This window comes from Lolium rigidum, chromosome 3 (genome assembly GCF_022539505.1).
Source record: "Lolium rigidum isolate FL_2022 chromosome 3, APGP_CSIRO_Lrig_0.1, whole genome shotgun sequence".
Lineage (NCBI taxonomy): Eukaryota > Viridiplantae > Streptophyta > Magnoliopsida > Poales > Poaceae > Lolium > Lolium rigidum.
In genome coordinates, this window is record NC_061510.1 from 387,506,405 (window position 1) to 387,533,724 (window position 27,320).

The 27,320-nt window shown below is 43.0% G+C and overlaps 4 protein-coding genes and 2 non-coding genes across 6 annotated transcripts; 5 read left to right on the forward strand and 1 right to left on the reverse strand.

Moving 5' to 3' along the window:
* The first annotated feature begins 645 nt into the window (after positions 1–645).
* LOC124700742 lies at positions 646–4,601 on the forward strand. The gene is made up of 6 exons (XM_047232821.1): positions 646–676; positions 1,179–1,316; positions 1,390–1,527; positions 1,775–2,733; positions 2,841–2,981; positions 4,067–4,601. The coding sequence occupies exons 2-6, from the start codon at positions 1,202–1,204 to the stop codon at positions 4,385–4,387; spliced, it is 1,674 nt and encodes a 557-aa protein (XP_047088777.1). The 5' UTR covers positions 646–676; positions 1,179–1,201; the 3' UTR covers positions 4,388–4,601.
* A 5,589-nt stretch (positions 4,602–10,190) lies between these two features.
* LOC124697606 lies at positions 10,191–12,899 on the forward strand. The gene is made up of 5 exons (XM_047230172.1): positions 10,191–10,270; positions 10,749–10,889; positions 11,022–11,980; positions 12,079–12,219; positions 12,819–12,899. The coding sequence occupies exons 1-5, from the start codon at positions 10,225–10,227 to the stop codon at positions 12,897–12,899; spliced, it is 1,368 nt and encodes a 455-aa protein (XP_047086128.1). The 5' UTR covers positions 10,191–10,224.
* Positions 12,900–18,269: 5,370 nt separating this feature from the next.
* TRNAH-GUG lies at positions 18,270–18,341 on the reverse strand. The gene has a single exon. It is a non-coding gene; the product is annotated as a tRNA-His (tRNA).
* Positions 18,342–18,512: 171 nt separating this feature from the next.
* On the forward strand, positions 18,513–18,764 carry LOC124697607. The gene is made up of 2 exons (XM_047230174.1): positions 18,513–18,608; positions 18,705–18,764. Exons 1-2 carry the CDS (start codon positions 18,513–18,515, stop codon positions 18,762–18,764), a joined length of 156 nt encoding a protein of 51 aa, XP_047086130.1.
* Positions 18,765–23,262: 4,498 nt separating this feature from the next.
* On the forward strand, positions 23,263–25,648 carry LOC124697608. The gene is made up of 4 exons (XM_047230175.1): positions 23,263–23,354; positions 23,606–24,573; positions 24,669–24,809; positions 25,322–25,648. The coding sequence occupies exons 2-4, from the start codon at positions 23,698–23,700 to the stop codon at positions 25,646–25,648; spliced, it is 1,344 nt and encodes a 447-aa protein (XP_047086131.1). The 5' UTR covers positions 23,263–23,354; positions 23,606–23,697.
* Positions 25,649–26,642: 994 nt separating this feature from the next.
* TRNAV-AAC lies at positions 26,643–26,716 on the forward strand. The gene has a single exon. It is a non-coding gene; the product is annotated as a tRNA-Val (tRNA).
* The last annotated feature ends 604 nt before the right edge of the window (positions 26,717–27,320 follow it).

The window sequence follows — 27,320 nt, forward strand, 5'->3', positions numbered from 1 at the left end:
ATAAGTTGAGTCACTTATTTACCTCCTGCCACACCAGGAAAAAAAGAGTGACACACCATCGGAAATAGCCAGTGGAACATGGGTGTAGGCAGCATCCGATTTGTTCAAAACTTGAAAAAAAATGCTATTTAAAAATTTCATAAAATTGAAATAATATTTTTACATGTATATATTATGTTGATATTACTCGTGCCAATTCTGAAGAAAAAATACGATTGTATGTGACCTATATAAAAATACCAAAATATGCAAATAACACTATAATGATTAGATCTGCGGTGTCCAAAAAAATACAATTTTTTTTTCTTGTAGGTCAGGTATAGTTGTATTTTCACTTGAGAATTGGCACGAGTAAAGTATCAAGATAATGTGTAAATGAATTTTTTTTTTCGAAAATTTTAAATAATATTTTTGTGAATTTTTTCACCGAATCCGTGTCGACCACACCATGTGTGTTTCAAAAGAGAATTTTTCCACAAGGCCTCGCCCGTCAGAATCCTAGTCCTAAAACTCCTCCTCCCACCTCAGTGTTCATGTGCCGCCGCCTTTCCGTTTCCCGTCAGAATCTCCGGCCCTTCTTCCCTTCGCGCTGCGGCTAACCTCGCTGGTGGCGGCATGAGTACCGCCTTACCGCCGTCGCCACCGCCGCCGCCGCCAAATTACGAAGGGCAAGGAGGTCTCTCTCTCTCCATCTTGATCTCGATTACTAATGCCCTCGATTGCTACTTGTACCTTAGTTGTTATAGACGGATTAAAGCGACACCCAAACGTGATTTTTCCATGTTATTAATGCTGTCCGCTGGGGGGATTGGGGTCTGGAATTGGTGATTTTGCTAGAGGAAGATTGATGTCGGCAGGGTGCTTCTGAACTGCTGCAGTGCTGCCAATGCTTCAGTACTATGTCGACTGAAAGCAGGGGAGTTGGAAAATAATCTTTGGTTGTCAGTTCCTCTTCCTTCTGTTTTAGATAGATAGAGTACCTTTGTGTTCGATGCTTTTCAGGCTTTTTGGGCGTGAGTCTTAGGGTTCCACCATCTTGTCGCTCTTATTCTAATACAAAATGACACACATTTTTTGTTTTAAGAAAAGAGAAAGAAGTAATGTTGATTGTGTCGTTGAACAGTTGGGCATGATATCCCATTCTGAACTGGAACAATGCACAATGTACTCTTTTCCAGGAGATTGTCACGAGGACAAGGAGATGAGGTTACAACAAGGTCACCATGGAGAATTAAGCAGCAGATTACCGGATGATGATCTGGAAAATATGTTCTCTTCGTTAACGACTGACGACATCCTCTCTCAAGGAGCTTCAGGTTGCGCTAATTACCACTTGATGCAGTTATCCGTTCTGAACTGGAACAATGTACACTACTCTTTTTTTCCCAGGAGAATGTCGCGAGGACAAGAAGAGGAGATTACATGAAGGAAACACTCGAGATTTAACTAGCAGACACGCCGATGAAGATCTGGAATACATCTTCTCGTCGTTAACGATTGACAGCATCCTCTCTCAAGGAACTTCAGGTTGCGCTAATTCCACTCGATGCAGTGATCTGTTTTTTTGTAGGAGTTAAATATCAAACGATTCAGTAAGAACAGTAAACGATCTATCGATGCGCTGCCACAATTTCAATGGTTCTCTGGTCAAGACTTGCATATTTTGGGCTTGATACCCTCTTTATGCTTTGTACAGGGAAATTCACATTATACTTCTTTTAGGAACCCCATAGTTGCTATTATGACGATGTGTATTGCTTTGATATTTTTTCAGGAGATTTTTGCAAGAATAGGAAGAGGAAATCATGCCAAGAACCCGCTGGATATTTAATTAACAGATCACCGGATGATATTTTGGATAACTTGTTCTCAGCGCTTGCGATCCAAGATGCCACCTTTGCTAGTTCTGCTTCTAGACGGACGGGGGAACAGAGCACTGTTCTTGTTTTTGGTTACAATACTTTTTCTGAGGAAAGTTCAGGTTGCACCACTTCCATTGAGTGCAACCATCCTGCAGACTCTAGAAGTTTGAGATCAGACGAGTTCATTGATAGAGTAAATGACCAGTTGCTGCGCCATGACGGAACTGGTGTTCATGTTTTTGAGGTTCATTTTGATCTGAACTCCACCCATGCTTCCCACCTTGACAAATGGGTCCAGTTTGCATTGAAGTCAGATGCACAATGTGTGAAGCTTCACTTGTGTAAAAATGCAACACCTTGTTCTATGCATTCTGTGACTGAAAGTCGTTATAACTTCCCTTTGCATTGTTTCGGCGATGGACAAGCATCCTCTTTGCGGAAGCTATCCCTGACGAACTGCATACTCGGACCATCGATGCATTCCATTAGCTTTTCCTCTCTCGTAAGCCTTTATCTAACGTGTGTCACAGTAACTGATTCTGATATCCAAAACATTTTCTCTTGCTGCCATGTTCTCCGCTCTTTGAGACTGGGAAGGTGCCATGATTTGGTTAATATAAGGATTTCCATCGAAACACTGTTACATTTGGATATATATCAGTGCAAGAAGTTGGTGAGTATTGAGATCAATTCCACCAGTCTACTATTCTTTGAGTATGCTGGACACGAGGTACGCATCAAATATGCGAGTACTCCCAATATGAGGACAATAGTAACAAAGTTCTGGAACCGAAATTGTTCTCTTTCGGAGCATTTAAATGACATAAAAATGATCAGGAAAGTCACCTTGACATTTCTTTCACCATGTGAGGTAATGACGGTTCAAATCTATGTTTATGTTTCTGTAAATTGCTCGATCGGCCATCTTTAACTGTTGTAGTAAGCAATTACTGTAACTGTTTCATTTTCTTATTGCAGGAGCACAGTTTCATTCTATACACGAAGAAATTCGCTTTATTAAAGTTTGTCAACTTGCTTATTCTGCCATCTTGGGATAATGTTCTTGCAGTAGCTTATCTCCTTGAAGCAACTCCTTATCTTAGAAGACTCCGTCTAGAAGTACGTCCTAAATGCTCTCCAATTTTATTTTTTGTTGTACTTCCTCCGAGCCGTATTACTTGATGCTAAAATGGATGTATCTGCATCTAAAATGTGTCTAGATACATCTATATTAGCATCAAAAGTAATATGAATCAGAGGGAGTAGAGAAATTTGAGTGCCACACAGTTGAGTGAATTATGGTCTTAAGCCCTCTGTTTGTAATACTCTTGCTTTACAAGGTTACGATAGATGAAAGTACTTCAGACGACATGCTTGGAATAACACATAAAAACTACTCTCTCCGATCAAAATTAAGTGACTCCATTTTGTCTAGATACGAATGTACCTAGATGCATTCATTGACTAGATACGTCCGTATTTAGATAAAGTGGAACCAATTAATTCGGATCGGAGGGAGTAGAATTTTTCGTTAGTGATTCGTTTTGTGTTTTCAACATAAGTTTCTTAGTTGTTGGATTTTTTTTCTTTATGTGCATCAGATAAATAACCCATTTTCTGTTTTCATACGTTGAAATGAAGTTCTCAAATATATAAATTTATGGTACTCCCTCCGTTCCATAATTGTTGTTGCAAATATGGATGTATCTAGACATATTTTGTGAATAGATACATCCAAATATGCAACAAGAATTAATGAATGGAGGGAGTACCACTAAGCATCTCATCTCAAATATCTGTAGAATAATTGACCACCAATGGTATCAACAACCTAGTCTAGCATTTATGTCAAATCAAAAGCCATGTAACTCCTCAAACTTTAAGAGAGCTATTTATGTAGGCTTGTGACTAAGGATTCACGTGCCAAATTTTCTACTTCCTCCAGTTCAATTTTTTTTCCTAAAATGGATGTATCTACACATTAAAACGTTTCAAGATACATCCATTTTTGAGCAATTATTTTGAACCGGAGGGAGTACCTAAACTTTGATGGACCTTGTAGCTTATGCTAGTGACTGCCATTATGATTTGTAATGTTTTTTTTGTCAAGTCACAGTTTGAACATTGAGATTTTGTTTTTTGAATATGTCACATCTGAATTAGTTGCAATAGGACATCATGTGCTCGATCTTCCTTGCATGCAGGCACGCAGCGGACAACACCATTATGTGGAGAATGGCCAAGTTAGTTTGCCCGTGGATTTCTATCTTAAGAAGCTCCGCGGAATTTTTGTAGGAGGTTTCGCTGCGCAAGCCCCGCTGATTGAGCTTTTGGCGTGCCTGGTGCGTGCAGCCCCTGGTTTGCTGCTTCTCAAGATCGACCCACATCACCATCTTTGTAAAGCAATGGGTAAATGGGCCAGGGACGATGTTGGTGATGAGGCGGCGAGGGATCACGCGCGGAACGCTGCAAGGGAGACCATCGGCCCTAAACTCCCACCCTCTGTGAAGCTCATCATCGAATGATTCGAGTAAAGTGGTGTGTTAGGATCTCATGATTGGGAGAAGGGCCTGCAGGCGTTTTCATTTCATTTTGTTGGCCTGGCTAGTGTCATGTGCCGGTGATGGGTGGATTTATTTTGAGGGATCATCAGTGTAGATTGCATGCCATATTGTAGGCTTAGAAAGCTCTGCTTGTTTCAGAATGGACGAAGTGAGGAGAAACTGAACTGGACTGAAATGCGACCGCGCTCTGTGGTTCAAGCTTTTGTAGATCAGCATCCATGCCTGAGTAATCTGAAGAATGAGGTAGACGCAGTGTTTCTAGCGGGGCACATTCTTCAAGAAGGAAACGATGCCCGCATGCATCACCGTGCTCAGCTTCTGCCTCCGCCAAGCAAGGCTTTCGCCCTGGCCAAGCACTGTGGCAAGAAGACTGCCGAAGCGGGAATGGAGATGGATGGCGCAGATGAAAGCCACTGGCTTGAGCCACCACCGCCGAGAGGATAGGAACACCAACGTAGGAGAAGGGTGCTGACCACCACGGCTACAGAAGCCTAGACCGCTACCGCTAGGACCACCTTGGTACCAGCCAAGCCCATAGTCGTGCATGCCTGCTGCTGCGGCCAGAAACACCGGCCCGCCCAAGCCCATCTGGGACCGAGCCGGCCTAGAGCTAACTGTCATGCCCGCAGGAGCGCCTCCGTCGCGAGGCAGCCGAGCCAGGACCGTCGCCATCGAAACACGGTCACCGTCTCTCCGCTGGGCCACACGCCGTCACCGCCGGAATCCTACCGACAATCGCCGCAGTCGCTGCCTGGGCTTTGCCTGGTGGGAAGGGGGAGGGGGACAGGAGAGGAGGACGCCTGCGGCTGGCGGCGCGATCGCCCCGAGCTGCCTATCTTTGGGGTCGGGGTCGGGGAGCTGAAAAGTGGGAAGCACGGGGGAGAGAGAGAGATAGAGAAGGGTTGGAATTGCCACCGACGAGTAGTCCCCCTCTCCTTTCGCCATCTGGTCTGCGCTTGGATTTCTCCTAGCTAAGAGATGATCTTCCAATAAAAAAGTTGTATCACCTCCTAGCTAAAAGTCTACATGCATAGGAGATCTGCCCTCCATTATTCTAGCACTTCGTTTTCAATTATTAGCAGAAATCAAAAGGAGAAGAGAGAGCCGTTCGACTGGAATAGATGGCAGGTTTTAACTGCATACAAGAATAACAGTACCGTAGTGTAGAGGAGCCGAGCCCGTGAAACTGTATTCTACTAATCATCCTGCGGAAAATTTGGGACGCTCGCGACGTTAAGTTCTTCAAAGACGATGACAGAAAACAAATGTAAGCCTAGCAAATATTATATGTAACATCACTCTCCCTTTTTGCTATGGTTTTACAGGTTTGTAACTCCTGAACAGAAAGCCTGATGTGCTAATCCGGCCTCTCGGCGCGATCACATCATGTATCATGTAATATGTAATCTGGTGCTAATTTTGAAGTAATCTATTCAGGTGAATTTTTTTGGATCGCAAAGCTTTGGTGTTTTATATATTGGTGTGTATGGGAAACAAATATTTTTAGGGAGTGGCCCAACGCAAACGGACACAAATTGACTGTTTGCGTCCGTCCAGACAAAATTGGGTCTGCCTTCAGCCCAGCGGCCTGACGCAAAATGATCCGGCTATCCACCAAGATGCTAACAAGGCCCAAATTAGGGATCGAAATGCGTTTGTGCGAACGAGTGACGAGTCCGCGTGCGTCCTCCTCTTCCTCCTACATAGCCCGTGTGAAAGTGGCACAGAAGCCACTTCCACTCCCGCCACCTCAAATATCATATTCACACGGCGGCAAAAACCCTACCACCCAACGATGGATGCTCTCGCTGCCGTCTCCGCCATGAAAGCCGACGAAGGCCGCCCTAGCCATCCAAGAGGCCGCAACTATGGCGGGCTCAAAACGTGCCGCCTCCACCGACCGTGATACGAGACTCAAGGTGCCGAAGAAGGTGCTCACCAAGCAGGAGAAGCTCGTCAATGCCAAAAGGCAACGGGACTGCCGCGCCAATGCACGGATGAGGGAAGCCCAGCAAACCGCTAATAACCCTCAAGTACAAGGAATCATCGTAGCACAATCTAATTACAAAAGGTTGCCGAACCCACGAGGAGCTGAAGTTAAATTATATATTCTCTAAATCCCTATAATCCACTTATACGACCTTTCGTGCAAAGAATTAAATACAATGTGTAAGCCTGTAAGGTAATTTTAACTTATAATTAAAAATGGTAAAGTGTTGAAAAGTAAATACAGAAAGTAAAACTAGTGCAAGTAAGGTAAAATCAAGTAAAATAAAGAGAATATGTAACTAGAGGGAGCAAGTGTTTAAGTAAATTGTTTATTTCGTTCATTTAGTTGTCACAATTAGTGAAGCTCATAAATTTATACCATCAAGATGCCACATCTATCTTGCGTTAATAAATAAAGTTCATAGTTTTTTATGGGAGGAGCCATAAATAGGTGTAGCCAAATCCATTCACAATTACGCCACAAGTGATTAAACCTAAGGCTATTATCATGCGCAAACATAAAAGTTATTAAGACAAAAATTCCAACCACTGCATAAAGTTCTAAGGTGTCCATTAGATTATGCCCCTGATGGTTAACCATTAATTAATATAGAATGCATCTTTAAGACTTAGGATCTGGTTTCTATAAATCCTCCATTCCTTCTCCTATCAATATGCAACTGTGGTAACCTTATGCATCCACCAACATATGTGTGCACTCATACATCAGTACATAAGACAATCATAGAAGATAACAAACTTGTATATAACCATAAACAAACTATCTCGCACTTTCCATAAACAATTCACCACTCAAAACTAGACATAAAGACATAACAGATCATGGAAGAATGATAGATTGCATCACACATCATGTTTTTCAAGAGATTACAATAGGAAGATGGAGGATATTGTTGTAGGAGTTGATGAACATGTTGATGATGACCACATCGTAGGGGGTGGAGCCAACCGGAGGCGATTCCGGCAGCATTTCCCTCCTTCGAACTCCTTTCGACGGTAGCCTTCTATCTCCCTGTTTTTTGTTTTCGATCTCCGCCTCGCTTCGTATTGAGAACGCCTCAGGGACCCTTTTTATATAAGGTTTTAGGTCAAAACGAAGAGATTGGCGGTGGAATCAATGACATCTGAGTTTCGATGCTCCAGATGGACAAGGTGGCGTGGTCCCATCTTCTGACCGCGTCACCTGGGCCTTTCTAGGCCACACGAGGTTCCTCATGAGGTCCAAGAGCTCCAGGTGCTTCTCTCGACAAAAACTTCTCCAGAAAAAATACCGGGTCATTTTTTTGTTCGCGAAGGTCCCTGAACCTTAAAAATACACAAAACATGGTTTTCCTATCCTGCAGAGTTATAACCAAAATAAAGAAAATCATTGGTAAATTCCCAAAAATCAGTATAAAAATGGATATAACAATAGATAACACGCCAATATGATGGAGTATGTGATAATAAACTAAAAAGTTCATGTATGCATTGTGCGTGCATCAACCGCTGATGACGCCGCAATGGTGGTCCCCTCGATGGCCTTGAATATGTAGGCCAAAGCCAACGCCCGTGTGAGGCTGGCGCCTATCTTGGCGGAGCCATGCTCCTCATCAACCAAGAGGGGATAGCCGGCCATGCTCTCCAGGCCTCGTTGGTGAGCTCTGCTAGTTCCCAACTGGGAGGGCAAACCTATGCAACGATGGCCATCAATTTTTCCGCTCGCAACACCCTGCCCCGGTATCCAGGTCCACGCGATGTCCTACTTCGCCACCTCCGGCTCGTCGCCGGCTGGACTGCATAGTGGGGCAGACTTCATGGCCTTAGATCTAGACCTGAACCGCACGCGGGCAGGGACTCGGGTCCAGGCCCCGTTCGCAAGACTCGAGCGGTGCTGCTGGAGACATGTCGGTGCCCACAACCTATATGCTGAAATGACATAGCCTCCCCCGATGATGGAGGACCTAGTGCACACCCTCGATCTCGCTCACGTGTGTTTATAAAGCACCGTATTCATCTGATGCCCGGTGAGCCATAGGCCTACTAGGACAATCACGGTGAAGAGTCCATGCAGGCGTTGATCTATGGAGGTGGCTTTTTCCACGAAGGCCTTGGGACACATACCAAACCCAATACCATGGGACTGACATCGATTGGGAGCCATTGCTCGATGCGTATACCCAGGCAACGTAGCAAGCCACAACCGTGTGCGATGATAACAATGAGCGAGGAGGGCGAGGACAGCTTGGGGCCCGATGATGTCGCAGCTGATGGGGGTGATGCCGGTGTTGGCAAGAAGAAGGGGGAGAGCCATAATACCGGTGGCTTCACCGACAAGGTGGACCTCGTGCTCTGCAAATCTTGACTGACATGTAGCCAATACTCTATATGCGGCGCCCAACAAAAAAGCAAAAAATATTGGCTGAAGGTGGCCCAAGAATTCCATGATATACGGCTACGCGAGTTCCGTGAGATTTACAACACCCACAACGAAGAGTCTAGAAAAAAGGTGCAACTACATCAAACAAGAGACCAATAAGTTTTGCGAGGCGATCGACCATGTCGTTAGCCACCCCGAAAGCGACGTAGGCGTTGTGGCGATGGTAAGGGCATGGGCATCATCCTTCCATCAATGTACTTACATACCCAACAATCCTAACATTTTGCATTTGTAGGTGCCCCGAGCCTTGGAGTATTTCAAGGAAAAACATAAGAAAGGCTACCACGTGGTCCAGTGTTGGAATGTGTTGAAGGAGGCTGCCAAGTGGAGGCTAGGCTATGTTGCCTACATGTCCAGCGTCAAGAATGGCACAACCTGGGTCACAGTGCCCGTCAATGGAGAAGACGAGCCTCCTGGATGGAATGCGTTTCCATCTCGTCCAAGGGGCACAAATCCACCAAGGCCGGTCTCGCCCGCGGGGCATCAGCCATTGCTTTGAGCGATACCTTGAAGTCGATGATGGCCGAGTCTCAGGACACCATGGCCAAAAGGGACGAGAAGAAGTGCCCGGAGAAGGAGGCCTCCGCTGCATCTACATCTACCTCACCAAATAAGCCATAGAGGTCCAAAGGCTTGATGCCTAGGCCAAAAGGCTTGACGCCGAGGCCAAGTCTTGCGCAGAGGATAACCGGATCCTGCTCGCCGACTTGAGCATCATGGGTGCGGACCAACAGGCTTGGTTCGAGAAGAATCGAGCAACGAGACACCTGATCGCCCGTGTCTACGTCGAGAACGTTACAACCTCCTTCTACCTTTGCTACTCATGGCCCTTTTGTGCCCCTTTTGGATGCTCATTTCGTACTCTACCTAGTGAACTTTTTTATGGACTGAATTAGGCGTATTTTTAGCACTGATGCCATGATTTGAATGACCTAAATATCTCTTGAATTTACCCTTTTTTATGTATTTGTTTGATTCAAACATACATGGGCCCGGGCAGACAAAATGCTTCGATCCGCTGAGGCTACCTCTCAACGTAAACGGACAATCATAATCAAATAGCCAATTTAATTTCTAACATTTATTTTGCGGCAGACCGCTGGAGCTTTTGAGCTTCTACACTGTGTGTGCTTAAAAGGGGAGCCAGGATTAGAGAATCCTTGTCGAACGACAATTGGTTTTGCTCACCACGTGTTATTCCAAAGACAGAGTTGTACTCGTGCGCGGCCGTCGGAAGGCAAGTAGGAAATCGGATGGATCGGACGTCTGGTTCCCTGCTCCCACCGCTGTTCCTGCCGGTACCGTAATCTCCAGCCCTTCTTCCCATCGCGCTGCGGCTCCCCCTGTCGACCTCTACCTCGCTGGCGGCATGAGCAGCGCGCTACCGCCGCCGCCAAATTACCAAGAGCAAGAAGGTCTCTCTCTCCATGTCGATCTCGATTACCAATGCCCCCGATTGCTACCCTGCCTTAATTAATTGCTATTGATTGATTGTGGCGAAACCCAAACGCGATTTTTCCATGTTATTACGGCTGTCCGCTGGGGGATTAGAGTCTGGAATTAGTGATTTTGCTGCAGGAAATTTGGTGTCGGCGGGGTGCTTCTGAACTGCTATCGATGCTTGAGTATATATTAGTATCAATCGAAAGTGGGGGAGTTGGAAGTAATGTTGGTCGTCATATTGGGAGTACTATGTTTTTCGGCCATGAGTTGTAGGATTGCGTCATCTTAATTAGGCCTTCTCTCTCTTTTTGGGCGGAGAAAAGAGAGCTTTATTAAATGGAAGAAGAATTAGAAAAGAAAAGGAAGTAATGTTGATTGTGTCTTTGAACAGTTGGGCACGGTATCTCGTTCTGAACTGGAACAATGTACGGTATACTCTCTTTTTTTCAGGAGATTCTCGCGAGGACAAGAAGAGGAGATTACATCAAGGCGGCCACGCTCGAGAATCAACTAGCAGACAACCAGATGAAGATCTCGAAAACATGTTCTCCTCGTTAACGATTGACAACATCCTCTCTCAAGGAACTTCAGGTTGCGCTACTCCCATTTGCATATTTAGGCTGATACCCCTCATGATGCCTAGTACAGGAAATCCACATTATTATACTGGATGTGTACCGCTTTGATGTTTCAACTGATAAATCTACTTCATATTGCTTTCAGGAGATTGTTGCGAGAATAGGAAGAGAAAATCATGCCAAGGATCCGTTGGAGATTCAACTAACCCATCACCCGATGATATATTGGAAAACATGTTCTCAGCGCTTGCGATCCAAGATTCCACATTTAATAGTTCTGTTTCTAGTCGACCGAGGGAAAAGAGCTCTATTCTTCTATTCCGGGAGAACAATATTTTCTCCGGGGAAAATTCAGGTCGCGCCACTACCATTGAGTGCAATGATCCAGATTCTAGGAGTTTGAGATCAGACAAATTCATTGATAGAGTAAATGACCGGCTGCTGCGCCATGCCGGAACCGGGGTTAAAGCTTTTGAGGTTCATTTTGATCTGAACTCCGCCCATGCTCAACACCTTGACAAATGGGTCCAGTTTGCGTCAAAGTCAGATGCAAAACTTGTGAGACTTCACTTGTGTAAAAATGGAACACCTTGTTCTGGGCATTCTGTGACTACAAGTCGTTATTACTTCCCTTTGCATTGTTTCGGCGATGGACAAGGATCCACTTTGTGGAAGCTATCCCTGACGAACTGCATACTCCGACCATCGATGCATTCCAGTACCGTTTTCTCTCTCAAAAGCCTTGATCTAATGTGTGTCACAATAGTTGATTCTGATATCCAAAACATTTTCTCTTGCTGCCCTGTTCTCCGCTATTTGAGATTGGGAAGGTGCCATGACTTGGTTAATATAAGGATTTCCGTTGAAACACTCACACAATTGGATATATATAATTGCAACAAGTTGGTGAGTATTGAGATTAATTCCACCAGCCTAGCCTTCTTTGGCTATGATGGACATGAGGTGCACATCAAATATGCGAGTACACCCAATATGAGGACAATAGTAACAAAGTTCCGGAACAAAAATTGTTCTCTTTCGGAGCATTTAAACGGCATGAAAAGGATCAAGAGCGTCACCTTGACATTTCTTTCACCATGTGAGGTAAAGATGGTTCAAAATTTTGTTTATGCTACTGTAAATTACTGGGTCAGCAGCTTGTAACTGCTGTAGTAATCAATTCTTATATGTTTTTTTTGCAGGAGCACGGTTTCATTATGTACGCGAAGAAATTCTCTGTATTAAAGTTGATCAACTTGTTTATTTTGCCATCTTGGAATAATGTTCTTGCAGTAGCTTATCTCCTTGAAGCAACTCCTTGTCTTAGAAGACTGCATCTAGAAGTACGTCCTAATTGCTCTCCAATTTTCTTTTTCTTTGTAGATTTTTTTTAAAAATTCCACACCCTAGTGAATTATTTTCGTAAGCCCTCTTTGTAGTACTCTGGCTTGCTTTACAAGATCACGATAGATGAAACTACATCATACAACATGCTTGGGATAACACATCGACTACTAGAATTTATCATTAGTGATCTTTATTTTGTTGTTAACATAAGTTTGTTAGTTTTAGGACAATTTTTTATTATGTCATCAGATAAATGTCCTATGTTTCGTTTCCATATCCTGAAATCAAGTCATCTAACATAAAAATTATGAGATACCACTTGTCACCTCAATTTATCATAGAAATGGTTTACCTTTACTGACATCAAGCATCTGTGTTAAGTAAAAGTCATGTAAATCGTCAAATTTTAAGAGGCCTTTTCACTTAGGCTTGTACCTCGCAAGAATTCACATGCCAAACTTGTTTCCTATACTTTGGTGGTCCTTATAGCTTATTCTAGTGACTGCCAGGATGATTACATTGGGGGATTTATATTTCTTATCAAGTCACAGTTCGAACACTAAGAATGAACTTTGAATATTTGAACTTCATGCAGGCATGCAGCGGACAACACCATTATGTGGACAACGACCAAGTTAGTTGGCCCATGGGTTTTCTCTTAAGAAGCTCCGTGTAATTTTTGTAGAAGGTTTTGCTGCGCAAGCCCCGCTGATTGAGCTTTTGGAATGCCTGGTGCGTGCGGCCACTGATTTGCTGCTTCTCAAGATCACTCTACATCACCATGTTTGCAAAACAATGGGTAAATGGGTCAGGAAGAACGTTGGTAACGAGATGGCGAGGGATCACGCGCGGAACGTTGCGAGGGAGACCATCGGCCCTAAACTCCCACCTTCTGTAAAGCTCCTCATCGAATGATTCGAGTAAAGTGGGGTGTTAGGATCTCATGATTGGGAGAAGGGCCTGCAGGACGATGATTTTCGTGTTCATTTTTTGGCCTGGCTATTGTCATGTGCCGGCGATGGTTGGATTTATTTTGAGGGATCATCTGTGTAGATTGCATGCCATAGTGTAGGCTTAGAAAGCTCTGCTTTTTTCAGAATGGACGAAGTAAGGAGAAAACATGGGTCTACACATTCTCGCAGTAACAGGTCCTCCTCTGTCTATACTCAGTGTAGAGAAACTGAACTGAACTGTGAAATGCGAGTTAGGCAAAGGGGTGAGCCCCACGCTGTGGTTCGAGCTTTTGTAGATCAGCATCAGTGCCTGTGTAATCTGAAGAATGGAGGCAGACGGCAGTGTTTCTTGCAGCGCACATTCAATGGTGCCAGCTAGGAATATAATAGCTGGGTTAGAAGAGAGAGGAAATTTTTTTCTATCGGCTCTTAGCTAAGAGATTATCTTCCAATAAAATAAATCTGGTACAAATATTTACATTCAGAAAACTCTACCTGAGAAACTGGTTACTTGGCAATTCTACCTAAAACCAACATAAATCCTACTTCGGCTCCATTGCTGCCAAACACATGTAAATGCCTTCTCAAGTTACCCAATGCAATGTTACGAATAGGAAATCCACCTTTTTTTTTTGGCTTGGTCGATGGCTTCTCCCTAAGCCCTACCCATTGTTTTTCATGTCATTTACACTCACCACCTGAACCCAAACGGTCTTGTTATTGCAGAATGTGACTGAAATAAACCCATGTTACAGATTAACTGCATCTGTGTGCAACAAGCTCGCTTCTCTCTATGTTCTGTTGCAGACTCACTCGTCGTCTGACGCCCGGTCGACGTTGAACAAAGCTCCGTTACTACACGTTGTCAGCTCCATGGCAACAATGTTCATGTTTTCGGAGGTTTTCTACACTTTGACAGGCTCAACACCAGGCAGAAAACTTCACCGCAAGAACATCATCGTCACCACTGTTGTGACGCTCAACACTCTTCCTTTGCCTCCTCCTTCAGGGACATCTAGTCAGCGAGCGTGCCCTCGCACGTCTCCGGTGGTGTGTGGGACTGTATTCTACCAATCATCCTATGAAAAATTTGGGATGCTCACATGGTTAATGTCTTCAGAGACGATGATCACCTTCCAAATGTAAGCCTAGCACTAGCAAATATTTTACATGACACCACTCTCTCTTTTTTCTTTAGTTTTACAGATTTAAAATTCCTGAACAAAGAAGTAATCTATTCAGGTGGAGACTATCCAAAAAAAATTGTAATTGCAAAGCTTTGGTGCTTTATATATTAGTGTGTATGGAAAAGAATTATTTTTAGGAGTTTGCTGGAGTTGCTCTCATAGATTCTGCAGCGTATTTTTGACAACTTGATCACTCTTTATTTATTATACACACGAGTTACATCATTTAACAGGATTTGTACAATAAAGCCAGGAGGATCATCCAGCCAAATAGATGGAGGAGATTTCATAACTGATCTAGCTAAATCTTTTTTTTTTGTTTTTTTGCGAAAGGATCTAGCTAATTCACGAGCCACTACCATTGCCTCCCTTGGGGCATGCTCAAATGATATTTTCATGAACTCACATGCGATGCAGAAGCAATCGTCAAACACCACGGCTGCAGCTCGGTGGCTAACAGCTCCATTTATCATTGTCTCTACTACTTTTAGACCATCTGAACCGATGACAATCCTGTGGCATCCGACAGTTTGAGCTAAATTCAGCCCTTCTCTTAGAGCATTCACCCGCATCATAGACATGCTCGAGCTTGGTGTTTCTAGCAGAAATAAACTGTCCTTTGTTGTCCTGGATTACAGCTACTGCGGTACCTTTTAGTGTATCAGCATCAAACGATGCATCAACATAAACTCTGACATGGTCCAGGGGAGGTCTCATCCAACTCACTTTCTTAGCTTTGGCATGAGGGGAATATGCCTGCTAGGTAGTTTGCAATCAGTGAGCTGATAACCACTGCCGGTCTTCACATATTAGACATAGTCCGCTTACTTTCACATGTCAATTTGCAACAGTGACACGATGTAGTGCTTAAAAGGAGCCGCCAGGATTAATTAGAGAATCATCGTGTTGAACAATAGTTGCTGCCTTCGATCCTGGGCGTTGGACGCAAAAGTGTCGATTTTAATTATTTCATAATTTTACCATTGTTGTAAACAAATAAAAGCTACACTAATTTTCATTTTTTTATAAATGATGAATGTAAAACAAAACAATAAATAAAGTTACACTAATATTGTGTTTACAATTTTAGGATAAAAAATAGAAAGTAAAACAAGACAAATAAAATAGCTTTGTGGAATCTGGAAGGAAGAAGTGAAGCTCACAACCAAGATATGTGCCATATAGAAGATGTTGACATGGGATCTAGGATGGTCAGCAGGACCCCCAACAAGACTCTAAGAGTCCACATCAACAACGCTACTAAGAGTCCACATCAACAACCCCACAAAGAGATCTTGAGGCAACATGCTAAGTATACCGATTCGTTCAGACTCCAATTGCAGAGTATTGCATCAAGTGGCACTTTCCCCACAAGAATGGAGGGAGCAGGAAAGTCAGACGTGCATATTTCAAAAACCTAACTCCTCGAATGAATTGTTTGTGGAATTTCCTAAGCAGTGTATGATTGTCCTAGCCATGTTGTTTATGTTTACTGTTGAACGCTGAATCTCTTCCATTTTTCTCCTCACATTCCCCAAACAAACACCACTACTTGCTAGCCATCCTTGTGATTGTAGCGTGTTAGGGGCCCAATTGATAACCACCAAGTGCATGGGATAGTTGTAGATGCTTTCAATGTTGAAGTAAAGGTATCAAACCACAGGAACAAGAAGTTAAACTTATAAAAAATTCAAACGTGAGTGCCACAATTCTAGTTATCTATGCACTAAAGAAATTAAATAATAAGGAGCGATAGGTTGCTTGGAATTAAAATGCAAAAAAAAACAATAAATGCAAAGACTGGTCCAATCCTTTAGAATGCAAGAGGACAAGATGGAGGTTGATTTACTCTTATGAAACAATGGAAATTGGGTTTGTTTGATCTCTATCAACAATGTTGACATGGTTATGAGAACTGAATCATACATAAGTGTTATGCAAAATAATCACATGGACTGCATTTCCTAAACAAGTGAAGTTAAGAAGGAAAATACCATATGAGTTCGATGTCAGTTCGATGTCACTGACTGTGCAAATTTTTTCACTTTGCCCTAAGTATTTGTTCTCCATTATCCCTAGATGCATGTATATCGGAGGATGTGGTGCTGCTGTCACTTAGTGATGTCATTTTATCACTAGGCTAAATCTCTCAATACTGCTAATACATGTCATACTCGTCATTCTATTACACTTAACATAGATGAACTCTATAGATTAAAATTAGAGTGTGATGGTAAATAGGTGGGGACGTTTATACTTAAAATAACACCCTAGTGATTGATCTTATAATCATTGCTGAGTAAACAAGGGATGAATTAAGAAGAATGTCCAACCAATGGATAAAATTTTGAGGTCCCATAAATCCCCCACAACATGCATCCAAAGAATTAGCTCGTGGTTTCCTTCACCTGTGACTAAATCATTTCTACTTCAACAAACTATAGTGCAATACTATCTATATGCAAAAATAATGAGAGTACAACATGCATATATATAACATCTCAACATAACAACACGTTCATCATATTGTAACCAACGATCTACCATAGGAATTACAATATTACACCGTAATCATGTAGGGCAGATCATATGGACTAACATGATGGTAATACATAGAGAGATGCGATCAAATTATTACCACAAACCCCAAGTCTTGGGTCCTAATACTCGCTCCCCGTGGTGGAGAGCGACATGGAGGCATTGGTGAAGGAGGACAGTCAGCCGGAGGAGATTCCGGTAGCCGTTTCCGATTCCAATATTCTTCCTATGATAGCGGACTACATAACTTCCGTTTAGTCTCTCCACCTCTGTATGTCGCGAAATAAAATTCTTAAGGGTAAGATGGTTTTAGGTCTAAACCAATTTGATTGCACGAAAACAAGGCAATCAAACAGGAAGCCACTAATGCTCTACTTTGGCTTGTTGGATCCTTCTTGAAAATTCTAAATCGTACTCTTTGTCTCTTAACCTTACCCTATTTCGAGTCCCGAAGCTCCCTAAAAGTTAAAAAAGAAAACCACTAACATGGGATTTTTGTTTCATCCAGAGTAAGATACCAAGATAATGGGATGTTGTGAAAATTCCCGTAAACCATTTAAAATAGTGGTAATACAAAAAAATCTAAATAAGATGTAAATATGTTGGAATATGACCTAATAAACTACATAGTTCATTGATACATTTTACGTCTATCATCAAACATCGATCAAATTAATTATTCAAAAAGTCGGGAAACATCACTTTTACATGGCAATGTAGTGAGCCAGCTCGTGCCCCACGTCCGGAAGGGGGGTAAATCAAGCTCATTAGTTAACCTTTCTCTTTCCATCATCTCGCATGAGTTTGCACGTCCTCCCGATCTGTCCGCCCAAGATAACTCACTTCTTAGATTTTTTGTTTCAAAAATGCATTAACCATTTTACAAACAAATAGAGCAATTCTTTACACGCATAATAATCACTTAAAAATAAGATCAATTATGCTCACACGGCCATACAAAATACTGAAGACCGAAATTAGTAACTAACAAGATCGCATACATGTCGTATGGAAATTTTTAAGCTTGTGCCTATTGGGATTCTAGCCCATTAACAAAATTGCATGAACCAACTAGATTAAGCAATCCTTTACATGTATACTTTGGAACCATTTTGTTAAAACAACCTAATAGTAGTCACAATTCTCAAGTAAACAAAATCTAAAGGAATTATCGATTCTTTGCAAGCATTTCAATATTAATCAAAAAAAAAATTGCGAGAATATTAATCAAAAACTTGAATGCATGAGAACCATCGCATAAAGAAATATAGGCAATTGAATGAATGAACCACCAGCAAACAAATGAGCGCCATCATCCATGTATACTATCATTGCAAGCATCTAAAAAATCAAACTAAAAACGAAGATTGTGGCTGCTGGGATTCGAGCCCAGGTCTCCACGGCCACAACGTGGAATTCTCACCACTAAACTACAGCCACATTTTGTGTTATATTCTTGATGGAAATCTATATCTCCGCAAAGAAACAAACTTTTCCAAAGCATTTGCCTTCCTATTCTTTCATGCCGATCAGGAGACCAGAAACCCAACGCAGAAATCTCATCTCGAGAAAAAAACAAGCAAGAAACCTTCCCTCCCATCGCCGCCGAAGATGCCTCAGCACCAGCAGCCGGCGACCGGCTCCCACGCCCTGGACTCCGCACCACTTTTTGCCATCATCCTCGCCGCCGTGCACGTCCTAGCCCTCGTACTCCCCCGCATTTCCGATCTGGTTTCCCTTCCACCATCGCTCGTCCGATCAGCTGGCCTGACCATGCCGCCGTTTTTACACGTTCTTCCGCAGGTGTTCTGGATCTACAAGCTGGCCTCCCAGAAGCAGCCGACCCGGACGAAGACGCACTGACCGATCGCATCTCACGATCTTGTGCTTGCCTTTTGTGATCGGTAATGGTTCCGTTCCATGATTCAGTTCACCCTCATCTCGTTTTTTTTTTTTTTTTGTTCCCGTTCTCCCCTTGATTCAAGGACTGTTGGGGTGGTGCAGATTTCGTCGGCTAGTCGCAAGGAGTTTGATGGGGTTGGCTTGGTTCGTTTGCTCCAGCCAGGAGGCTTTGCCATCTCTAGGGTGATCAGTGAAGATGGTGGCTGATAGTCTTCATGTGTCCACCTTTTTACTGGCAGAATGCTTAGCTATATTTTCTTTTTTCCTTTCTGTTTTGCATTCTCTTGTATTCTGAACTCCAAGTTTTCAAAAGATATATGGTGTGTATGGTTTCTTGATTAATATTCTTGTCCATTAAAGTAGCAGAGTACTGGATGATGATCTGGAAAACATGAATGATCCGGACTCTAGTAGGGCAAGTCATGACGGTTCATTTGATCTGAACCCCGCTCATGCTGTCCAACCTTGACAAATGTGTCTAGTTTGTGTCAAAGTCATATGCACAATGCGTGGGACCTCAGTTGTGTAGATATGAAATTGTGCATTCTGTGACTGCAAGCCGTTAATAAATTCCCTTTGCATTGTTATGGCGATGGACAAGGATCCTCATTGTGCAGGCGGTTGCAACATTTTCTCGTTCTACCTTGTTCTCTGCCTCTTGAGAAATGTACCTTCAGCTGTAATCACTTAGTTCGCAGTTTCCAACTGTTGCAATAAATTTTTTCGACAAAGAACGCTTTATTAGTTGCAGTAATAAATTACTGTCACCGTTTCAGTTGTTCTTCTACATGAGCCCAGTTTCATGCTAGATGCAAATAAATTTATTGTATTGCAGTTTGTTAACCTGGTATGTGTCGTCCATCCCTTGCAGTTAGTCTCTAATCAGTTTTTACCATTTGGAAAGTGGGGTAATTAGAATTTAGTAACATGTTTAATATAACAATGTACCGAAAAACCAGATCTGAACCCCATCTCATATGCTCCTGATTGAATAAACAAATTCAAAAAAATAGCAAACAAATTTTTTAAAAAAATCTGTAATTTTTGTACAATGAACAAGAACAAGTGTTCTAACTGCACGCCAAAAATCTCAGAGAAAATACATGCGTAGTGGTCTGTGCAAAAAAAAAAGACAAAATGCGGTGCTATTTCGAACATCTAGATTTGTTGCTGACAGCACTCCGATTTGTCTTTTTTGCATAGACCACTACATATGTATTTTCACGGAGATTTTTTGTGTGCTGTTAGAACATTTGTTCATGTTCGTTGTGCAAAAATTTCAGATTTTTTTGAATTTGTTTTCTGTTCTTTAGATATTTTTTACTCAATCATGAGCATATGAGCTCGGGTTCAGAAACACCTCTCCCCAATTGTAAAAACAATTTAATATTTGGAATCACCAACACTTGGGGAGCAGGCCATGGAGTAGTTCTTGGTTTTCATGGAGCGGTTTCTTGACGCCCCAATGGTTACCGCGCCATGGGAACTAGACCGTGCTGCAATGATGCTTCCGCAACTAAAGTGCGTCAAGGACTGGCTCAATTCTTTTGGAAATCAGCAATTCTGCCCATCAACGCACATGACGACGGTGAGGAGGCTTCCTCCATTCACCGACATGAGTGTGTTCTTGACCAATGTATGTTGCGGTGCACACGTTGATAAAATAATTTCAGTCCTCGCCTTTTTCATCTTCCGTATGGGCCTTTAGTCTTTTGATTAAATATGTTAAATACACGGAATCGACCCAAAACTACAAGCAAGGGAATCAACTATTATCGCCATAAAGGAAAACATCACCCCTTTCCTTTATATATAGTTCGCCAAGTAGCCTTCATAGGTTTCTCATGTGGAACCATAGAAGGAACTCAAGGAGAAGAACCCGGCTCGGTAGGTGAAGCAAAACCAAGTCAAGATGCTATGGTTTGATGGAAGTTAAAAAAATTCCTGTGGCCTTGTTGTAGAATTGTGATTGGCAATGGGAAAATACACGGTTCCTGGTAGATCATTGGCTCCATAATCGCCCTCTCTCTGGACTTTTCCTAGACTATACCCAGTTTCACTAAACCAAGAGATCACTGTTAGTAAAGCATTTTCTACCGGGATCAGAAATCTTAGATTCGGAAGGGCTATGGTTAGACAAAGAAAAGAACAATGGCTAAGAATGTGTGGTGTGTGTGGGGATGTGACTTTGTCATAAGATTCAGATAAGATGTATTGGAAATTGTCCGAGTTTTCATTGTGAGATCTTTTTATTACGCTCTACAGAATTATGGGGTAGTGTCGTACATGTTTATGTGAAATGTTAAGATTTCTATGCGAGTTAAAACATTTCTTTGGCTTGTGCTGAAAGGTAGCATCTGTACAAGGGATGTTCTCTTGCAAAGGGGTGGGTCATTTTCGAAGAGTTGTTTATTCTGTGGAAACAATGAATCGATTGACCATCTTTTCTTTTCTTGCCCTTTAGCAAGACATGTGTGGAATGTGTTGAGTGTTTCTTTCACTTTCAACTGTCTATTCACCAATGTCCATATTTGTGTGAACATCTGGCTTAAAGGGTTGCGGGGTCTGGACCGAAATGTTGTTGCGGTGGTGATAGCAGTGGTTTTCTAGGGATTTGGAAAACAATAAACTTAGCATGTTTTTAAAAGAACTGCCCAGATGAACCGATTGCAGTGGTATATAAAATCCGCTATTGGATTAATTTCTGGAGTTCTTTGCATGTGAAGGACATTGCAAAGGATATGGCAAAGGATCGATTACAATGGCTCGCAAAGCTGGTGGAATGAATCGCAGCTGAGGTGTTCAACGCTTGGAGGAGATGGGGGTCATGGACCCCAAGACTGGCAATGTAGAAGAAAGTAGACAAGAAGGCATTTTGACAAAACAAAAAAGACGAAGACCTGAAATCATCGAAACCTGTAGCTTCAGAGAGAATGCTTCAAACGTGAGGGTCCACAACTCTAGGATGTGTTGCTTGTAATCTATACACCCCTTTGCTCTTGTGTATTCTCATCATCTGGCTTGGACTGTTTAGTTTCTTCTTTCTTTCAAACAAACTCTCCGGAGGAAACCCTTTTATTCAAAAAAAAAATAGAAAGAATGATGTCAATCTCTTTGTTGGCAATTCCAAACATGGAATTGTTCGGACCTTTGCAATATTGAATGTGTTCGTGACCGACTGTGTAGAGATGATAGAATGAAAAAACAAAAAGTGCTATAAGGGCATGTACAATGGGATATCCTTAATTTGATGCTTACAAAAAGAAACCAGTTTTTGTTGAACAGTAGTACTTCCTCGACGGCGGACGGCGAGGGAGCTGCAGAGGCGGGGGAGAAAGAAGACCGGAGCGGCGCCAACGTATGAAGGAGCGCGGCTGGCAAGCCGGTCAGCCGCCAGGTCGAGCCGCCCCGTCTAGCATCGGCGACCTCCTTCACGCGTTCGCGATGGTGGCGCCATCAAGCTCGTGCGAGTCCTAGATGATGGAGTCCGGGAGCTCGTGGGCGTCTGCAGTATGCTGGCGTGCGGCCGTGGACGTCCGCGGTAGGCCGACGTCCGTGCGAGGAAGCAGGCCAGCGACGGAGCTGAGGATCGACGGCGACGGAGAAGAACCCGTTTTTGAAATAGGATTTGAAGCCCAGATTTAAAGCACTTAGGATGTATCGCGGGGGTTATTGCAAAAGTGAAAATGAACTGCGGGAAGGGAGAGTTGCGACATCTTTAACGTGACGGAGGGAGTAGTACTTATCTAACTAGACACATGCCTAATAGGAGCCTTTCATGTGCAAACAAATAAGAACATATGCTTATGAAAATGCTTGATTTATTTTTGTAAATACCCCTTTAAGGAAAAATGTGGCTAAGATTAAAATTTTGTGGATCAAAATATCAAATGATAAAACTCGGATTAGGTTATTGGGGTCGGTTATAAACTTTCCTCAAAAAGAAAAGCCTATTTGGGTCGGTGATAGTGGGCGGCAGGAAAACCTACGGAGTATTAGAATTGGAATTCCTCCTCCGGCTCCCACCCTTCTGCAATCACCCTTGTGCCGAGTTTCCGCTTCCGTCCTCCCCCCTCGCGCTGCCGCTACCTGACATGAGCCGCCCATTAACGCCTCCTCCGCCGCCAAACTACCAAGAACAAGAAGGTCTCCCTCTTTCTAGATCTCGATCAGTAATGCCGATTGCTACTGTAGCTATCTTGCCCCAGGGAACAACGTCAGTAGTCATCAAACGCGATTTCCCCATGTTAGGGCTGTCCGCTGCGGACTGATTAGTGTCGGCGGCGTGCGTATTAACTGATAGTTGCTCCTAACAAGTGATTTTTTTTTCTCAAAAGAAAACTTGATTTTTCTTTTTGTACGGCTGGGCCTGACATCCAGTATTCCGGTGTACATTATACCCTTTTCCAGGAGATTGTCGCTATGATAAGAAGAGGAGATTACAGCAAGGCCACGCCGGAGAATCAAGTAGCCTACTACTACCGGATGAAGATCTGGAGAGCCTCTTCTCATCGTTAACGATCGGCAACATCGTCTCTGAAGGAAATTCAGGTTGCGCCACTTCGATCCGACATTTGCTATCTGGTTTCTAGGTGTTCTAATACCAAAAGAATTTATGCTGCCTTTAGGAGTCACAAAGCCATTGACTTGTTGTTCCATGGTTTTTCTAGTCGAATTTGCATATTTAGGCTTTGTACAGGAAATCGACATTCTACAGCTTTTAGGAGTCACAAAATTTGTCAAATCAGGATGTGCATTGCTTTGATCATTCGAGTGAGAAATCTACTTCTTATTGCTTTCAGGAGATTCTTGCAAGAATAGGAAGAGGAAATCTGGCCAAGAACCCGCTGGATATTATTTAACTAACAGATTACCTGATGATTCGTTGGAAAAGATGTTGTCATCGCTTGCGATCCAAGACGCCGCAGTTACTAGTTCTGTTTCTGGACGACCGGAGGAACAGGACTACTCTCATCTTGTATTTAGTGGGCACAATCTTTTTTCTGAGGAAAGTTCAGTTTGCACCACCACCTCCACCGAGTGCAATGATCCAGAATCTTGGAGTTTGAGATCAGACGAATTCATTGACAGAGTAAACAACCGGCTGCTGTGCCATGACGGAACTGGTGTTAACGTGTTTGAGGTTCATTTTGATCTCAACTCCACCCATGCTGCCCACCTTGACAAATGGGTCCAGTTTGCGTCAAAGTCAAATGCACACTCTGTGAGACTTCACTTGTGTAAAAGTGGAATATCATGTTCTGGGCATTCCAGGACTGCAAGTCCTTATAACTTCCCTTTGCATTTTTTCGGCGATGGACAAGCATCCTCTTTGCTGAGGCTATGGATGACGAATTGCATATTCAGACTATCAATGTATCCCATTAGCTTTTCCTCTCTCGTAAGCCTTTGTCTAATGTGTGTCACGATAGCTGATTCTGATATCCAAAGCATTTTCTCTTGCTGCCCTGGTGTCCGCATTTTGAGATTGGGGAGCTGCAATGATTTGGTTAACATAAGGATTTCCGGTGAAAGACTGTTCCATTTGTATATATATTATTGCAAGAATTTGGTGAGTATTGAGATTCATTCAGCCAGCCTAGTCATCTTTGAGTATGATGGACATAAGGTACTCATCAAATATGCGAGTACTCCCAATATGAGGAGAATATCAACAAAGTTCTCGAACAGAAATTGTTCTCTCTCGATGAATTTAAATAAAATGAAAATGATCGAGAAAGTCTGCTTGACATTCCTTTCACCATCGAAGGTACGCTAAGATGGCTGATACCCAATTGTTGAGTTAGCAGTTTCTATCTGTCATAATAATCGATTACCATAATTGCTTTATCTGCTCTTCTGCAGGAGCCCAATTTCAAGCTATATGCGAAGAAATTCACTGTATTGAAGTACATCAACTTGTATATTTTGCCATCTTGGAATAATGTTCTTGCAGTAGCTTATCTCCTTCAAGCAACTCCTTTCGTCACAAGACTCCGTCTAGAAGTACGTCCTAAATGCTCTTCATTTTTTCTTTGTTTGGAGTAAAATTAGAATGTCACATAGTCGGGCCATGGATAATGTTCTCAGTCCTATGTTTGTATATGCTACTGGCTTACAAGGTTAGGTTTGATGAATTACTTCATACAAAATGCTTGAGATAACAGGTAAAATGCTAGAATTTATTATCACCTGTGGCTTATCTCCTTGAAGCAACTCCTTGTGTTAACATAAATTCCTTAGCTCTTGGATAATTTTTGCTTATGTACATTAGATTCCTTGACTGGTATGTAATAAGCTGTGTTTCGTTTCCATGTCCTGAAATGAAGTCATCTAAAATATATACCAGTACCACTTGTGATCTCAAATATCCTAAAACAGTTTAACTCCAATGGCATTGAGCATTTATGTTAGATAAATCAAAGTCATATAATTCGTCAACCTTTAAGAGAGCTTGTTAAGTCACAGTCCAGGCAATTGTAAAGAGCTCACAACAGTTGGGTCTTCCTTGCATGCAGATGAAGGCATACGGCGGAGAACAGCATCATCTGGAGAATGTACAAGTCAGCTGGCCAGAGGACATCTCTCTTCAGAAGCTCCATTTGATTCTTGTAGGAGGTTTCGCTGCACAACCCCCGTTGATCGGGCTTTTGGCGTGCCTGGTGGGTGTGGCCCCTGGTTTGAAGTTCCTCACAATCAGTCCACGCTACCATCGTTTGAAACGAATGGGTACATGGGGGAGGGAGAAGGATGGTGCCAAGGCGGCGAGGGATCACGCACGGAAAGTCGCGAGGGAAGCCATCGGCCTTAAGCTCCCGTCGTCTGTGAGGTTTGCCCTCCATTGATCTGAGCGGGGCAAGCCTGGTGCTGAAATCGGACGATTTTGATGGTCCGAGAGCCCCGGTGAAGCTTTTTCTTAGGGAGAAGAGGGCTTCAGAATAATGATTTTTTAGTTTCCCTTTTTCGTTTTGGTGGTCTTTTCTCCCCGTGTGTGGTGTGGTGCTGGCAGTGTACAGAGTTTATTCCGGGGGATCATTAATTTGGCTGGATTGCATGCACTCCGTAGGCTTATACCATATGGTTTATTGTTGCGTTTTGCTAGAGCTGTCGATGCGTGTTTATTTGTGGTGGTGTTATCTGTTTTGCTGCTGCCTGTAAAACAATGTGGGGCAAGTTAGATGTCGTTGCTGGTTTCTTCAATGGAACCTGGGCGTGACCCTTTTCCTCTAAAAAGAAACATGGGGCACACATTTTCTTGCGGTTGCTCTCTATTTATAGACTTCAGAAACGTATGATTGTGTGAAATCAGGGCAGCCAACAGTGTTTAATTTGTTTCGAGCTTTGGCAGAATCATCATCCATGTCGGGCTGCCGTGTCTTATTTTGTTAGAACATGATTAGGACCTGCATATCTGAACCTGAAGCCACCTGGAGAATGGAGGCAGGCGTCAGTGTTTTGACCAGATATCCCCGTGTCCGATTTTTTCATTTCGATACCTACTGCTCCTCTTCTTCCGCTGTGGTGCACAGCAAACGTTTTCGTCTTCTCTGTCGTTTGGAGTCGACCAAACTGGGAATCAGAGCTCAGAAGCTAGTCTCGAATAGAGACGCCTATTTCCACTGTGTGCAGTGTGGGTGGAGCTTCGATTGCCAGAAAAGGGTGTTCTCTTAGATTCCATTTGAAATGTCTCCGAAGAATAGAAGCTGCGCTCAATCTCAAAGATGGTTCAGGCTTCCTCAGAGTTCCATCCTCTGATATCTGAATGTTGAGGCAAAATCAGTCAAATTTCCTGTATTGGCATGGGTTCTTTAATAATATTCCGGGTTTATTACACAATAAGGTTTCGTGGTGTAGTTGGTTATCACGTCAGTCTAACACACTGAAGGTCTCCGGTTCGAACCCGGGCGAAGCCATACTCGTTTTTAAAATTTTCTTTTTGTCGCTGCTGAAAAAAAATAAAAAATTCTAAAACGAATCAACAAAACACAGGAGCTCTAAAATGAAGCAGGGGTTTGGACATCGTCTCAAACTGTCGGCGACCACGCCAGTACGCTGCCTGGCCATCGACAACGCCAAAGACGTTTTTAAAATTTTCTTTTTGCCGCTGCTGAAAAAAAAAAAAAAAATTCTAAAACGAATCAACAAAACACAGGAGCTCTAAAATGAAGCAGGGGTTTGGACATCGTCTCAAACTGTCGGCGACCACGCCAGTACGCTGCCTGGCCATCGACAACGCCAAAGACGATGCATGACCCCGGCTGAAGGTACATTCAAAATCAATGTTTTTTTTAGAAACATAGCACAACGTAGATGCTCATATTTTTTTCTTTGTGAAATACATTCACATGCACACACGCGCACATACACTCACCTCTATGAACGTATACACGCACACATTAGAGTGACAACCACCCACCTAACCACTCAACCTCAGGTTGGTTCTCATTCAAAATCAATGTTGATTGCGCTAGGACGTCTCTATCCATACACAGACAGTGCGTGGCATTGTTCTACGCT

Coding starts and splice junctions, on each gene's coding strand:
- LOC124700742 (XM_047232821.1), top strand. CDS start 1,202: ATGAGGTTACAACAAGGTCACCATGGAGAATTAAGCAGCAGATTACCG. Junction 1,528..1,774: donor CCTCTCTCAAGGAACTTCAG/GTTGCGCTAATT, acceptor ATATTTTTTCAG/GAGATTTTTGCAAGAATAGG. Junction 2,734..2,840: donor CATTTCTTTCACCATGTGAG/GTAATGACGGTT, acceptor TTCTTATTGCAG/GAGCACAGTTTCATTCTATA.
- LOC124697606 (XM_047230172.1), top strand. CDS start 10,225: ATGAGCAGCGCGCTACCGCCGCCGCCAAATTACCAAGAGCAAGAAG. Junction 10,890..11,021: donor CCTCTCTCAAGGAACTTCAG/GTTGCGCTACTC, acceptor TATTGCTTTCAG/GAGATTGTTGCGAGAATAGG. Junction 12,220..12,818: donor TTAGAAGACTGCATCTAGAA/GTACGTCCTAAT, acceptor AACTTCATGCAG/GCATGCAGCGGACAACACCA.
- LOC124697607 (XM_047230174.1), top strand. CDS start 18,513: ATGCCTCAGCACCAGCAGCCGGCGACCGGCTCCCACGCCCTGGACTCC. Junction 18,609..18,704: donor CCGTGCACGTCCTAGCCCTC/GTACTCCCCCGC, acceptor GTTCTTCCGCAG/GTGTTCTGGATCTACAAGCT.
- LOC124697608 (XM_047230175.1), top strand. CDS start 23,698: ATGTTGTCATCGCTTGCGATCCAAGACGCCGCAGTTACTAGTTCTGTT. Junction 24,574..24,668: donor CATTCCTTTCACCATCGAAG/GTACGCTAAGAT, acceptor GCTCTTCTGCAG/GAGCCCAATTTCAAGCTATA. Junction 24,810..25,321: donor TCACAAGACTCCGTCTAGAA/GTACGTCCTAAA, acceptor CCTTGCATGCAG/ATGAAGGCATACGGCGGAGA.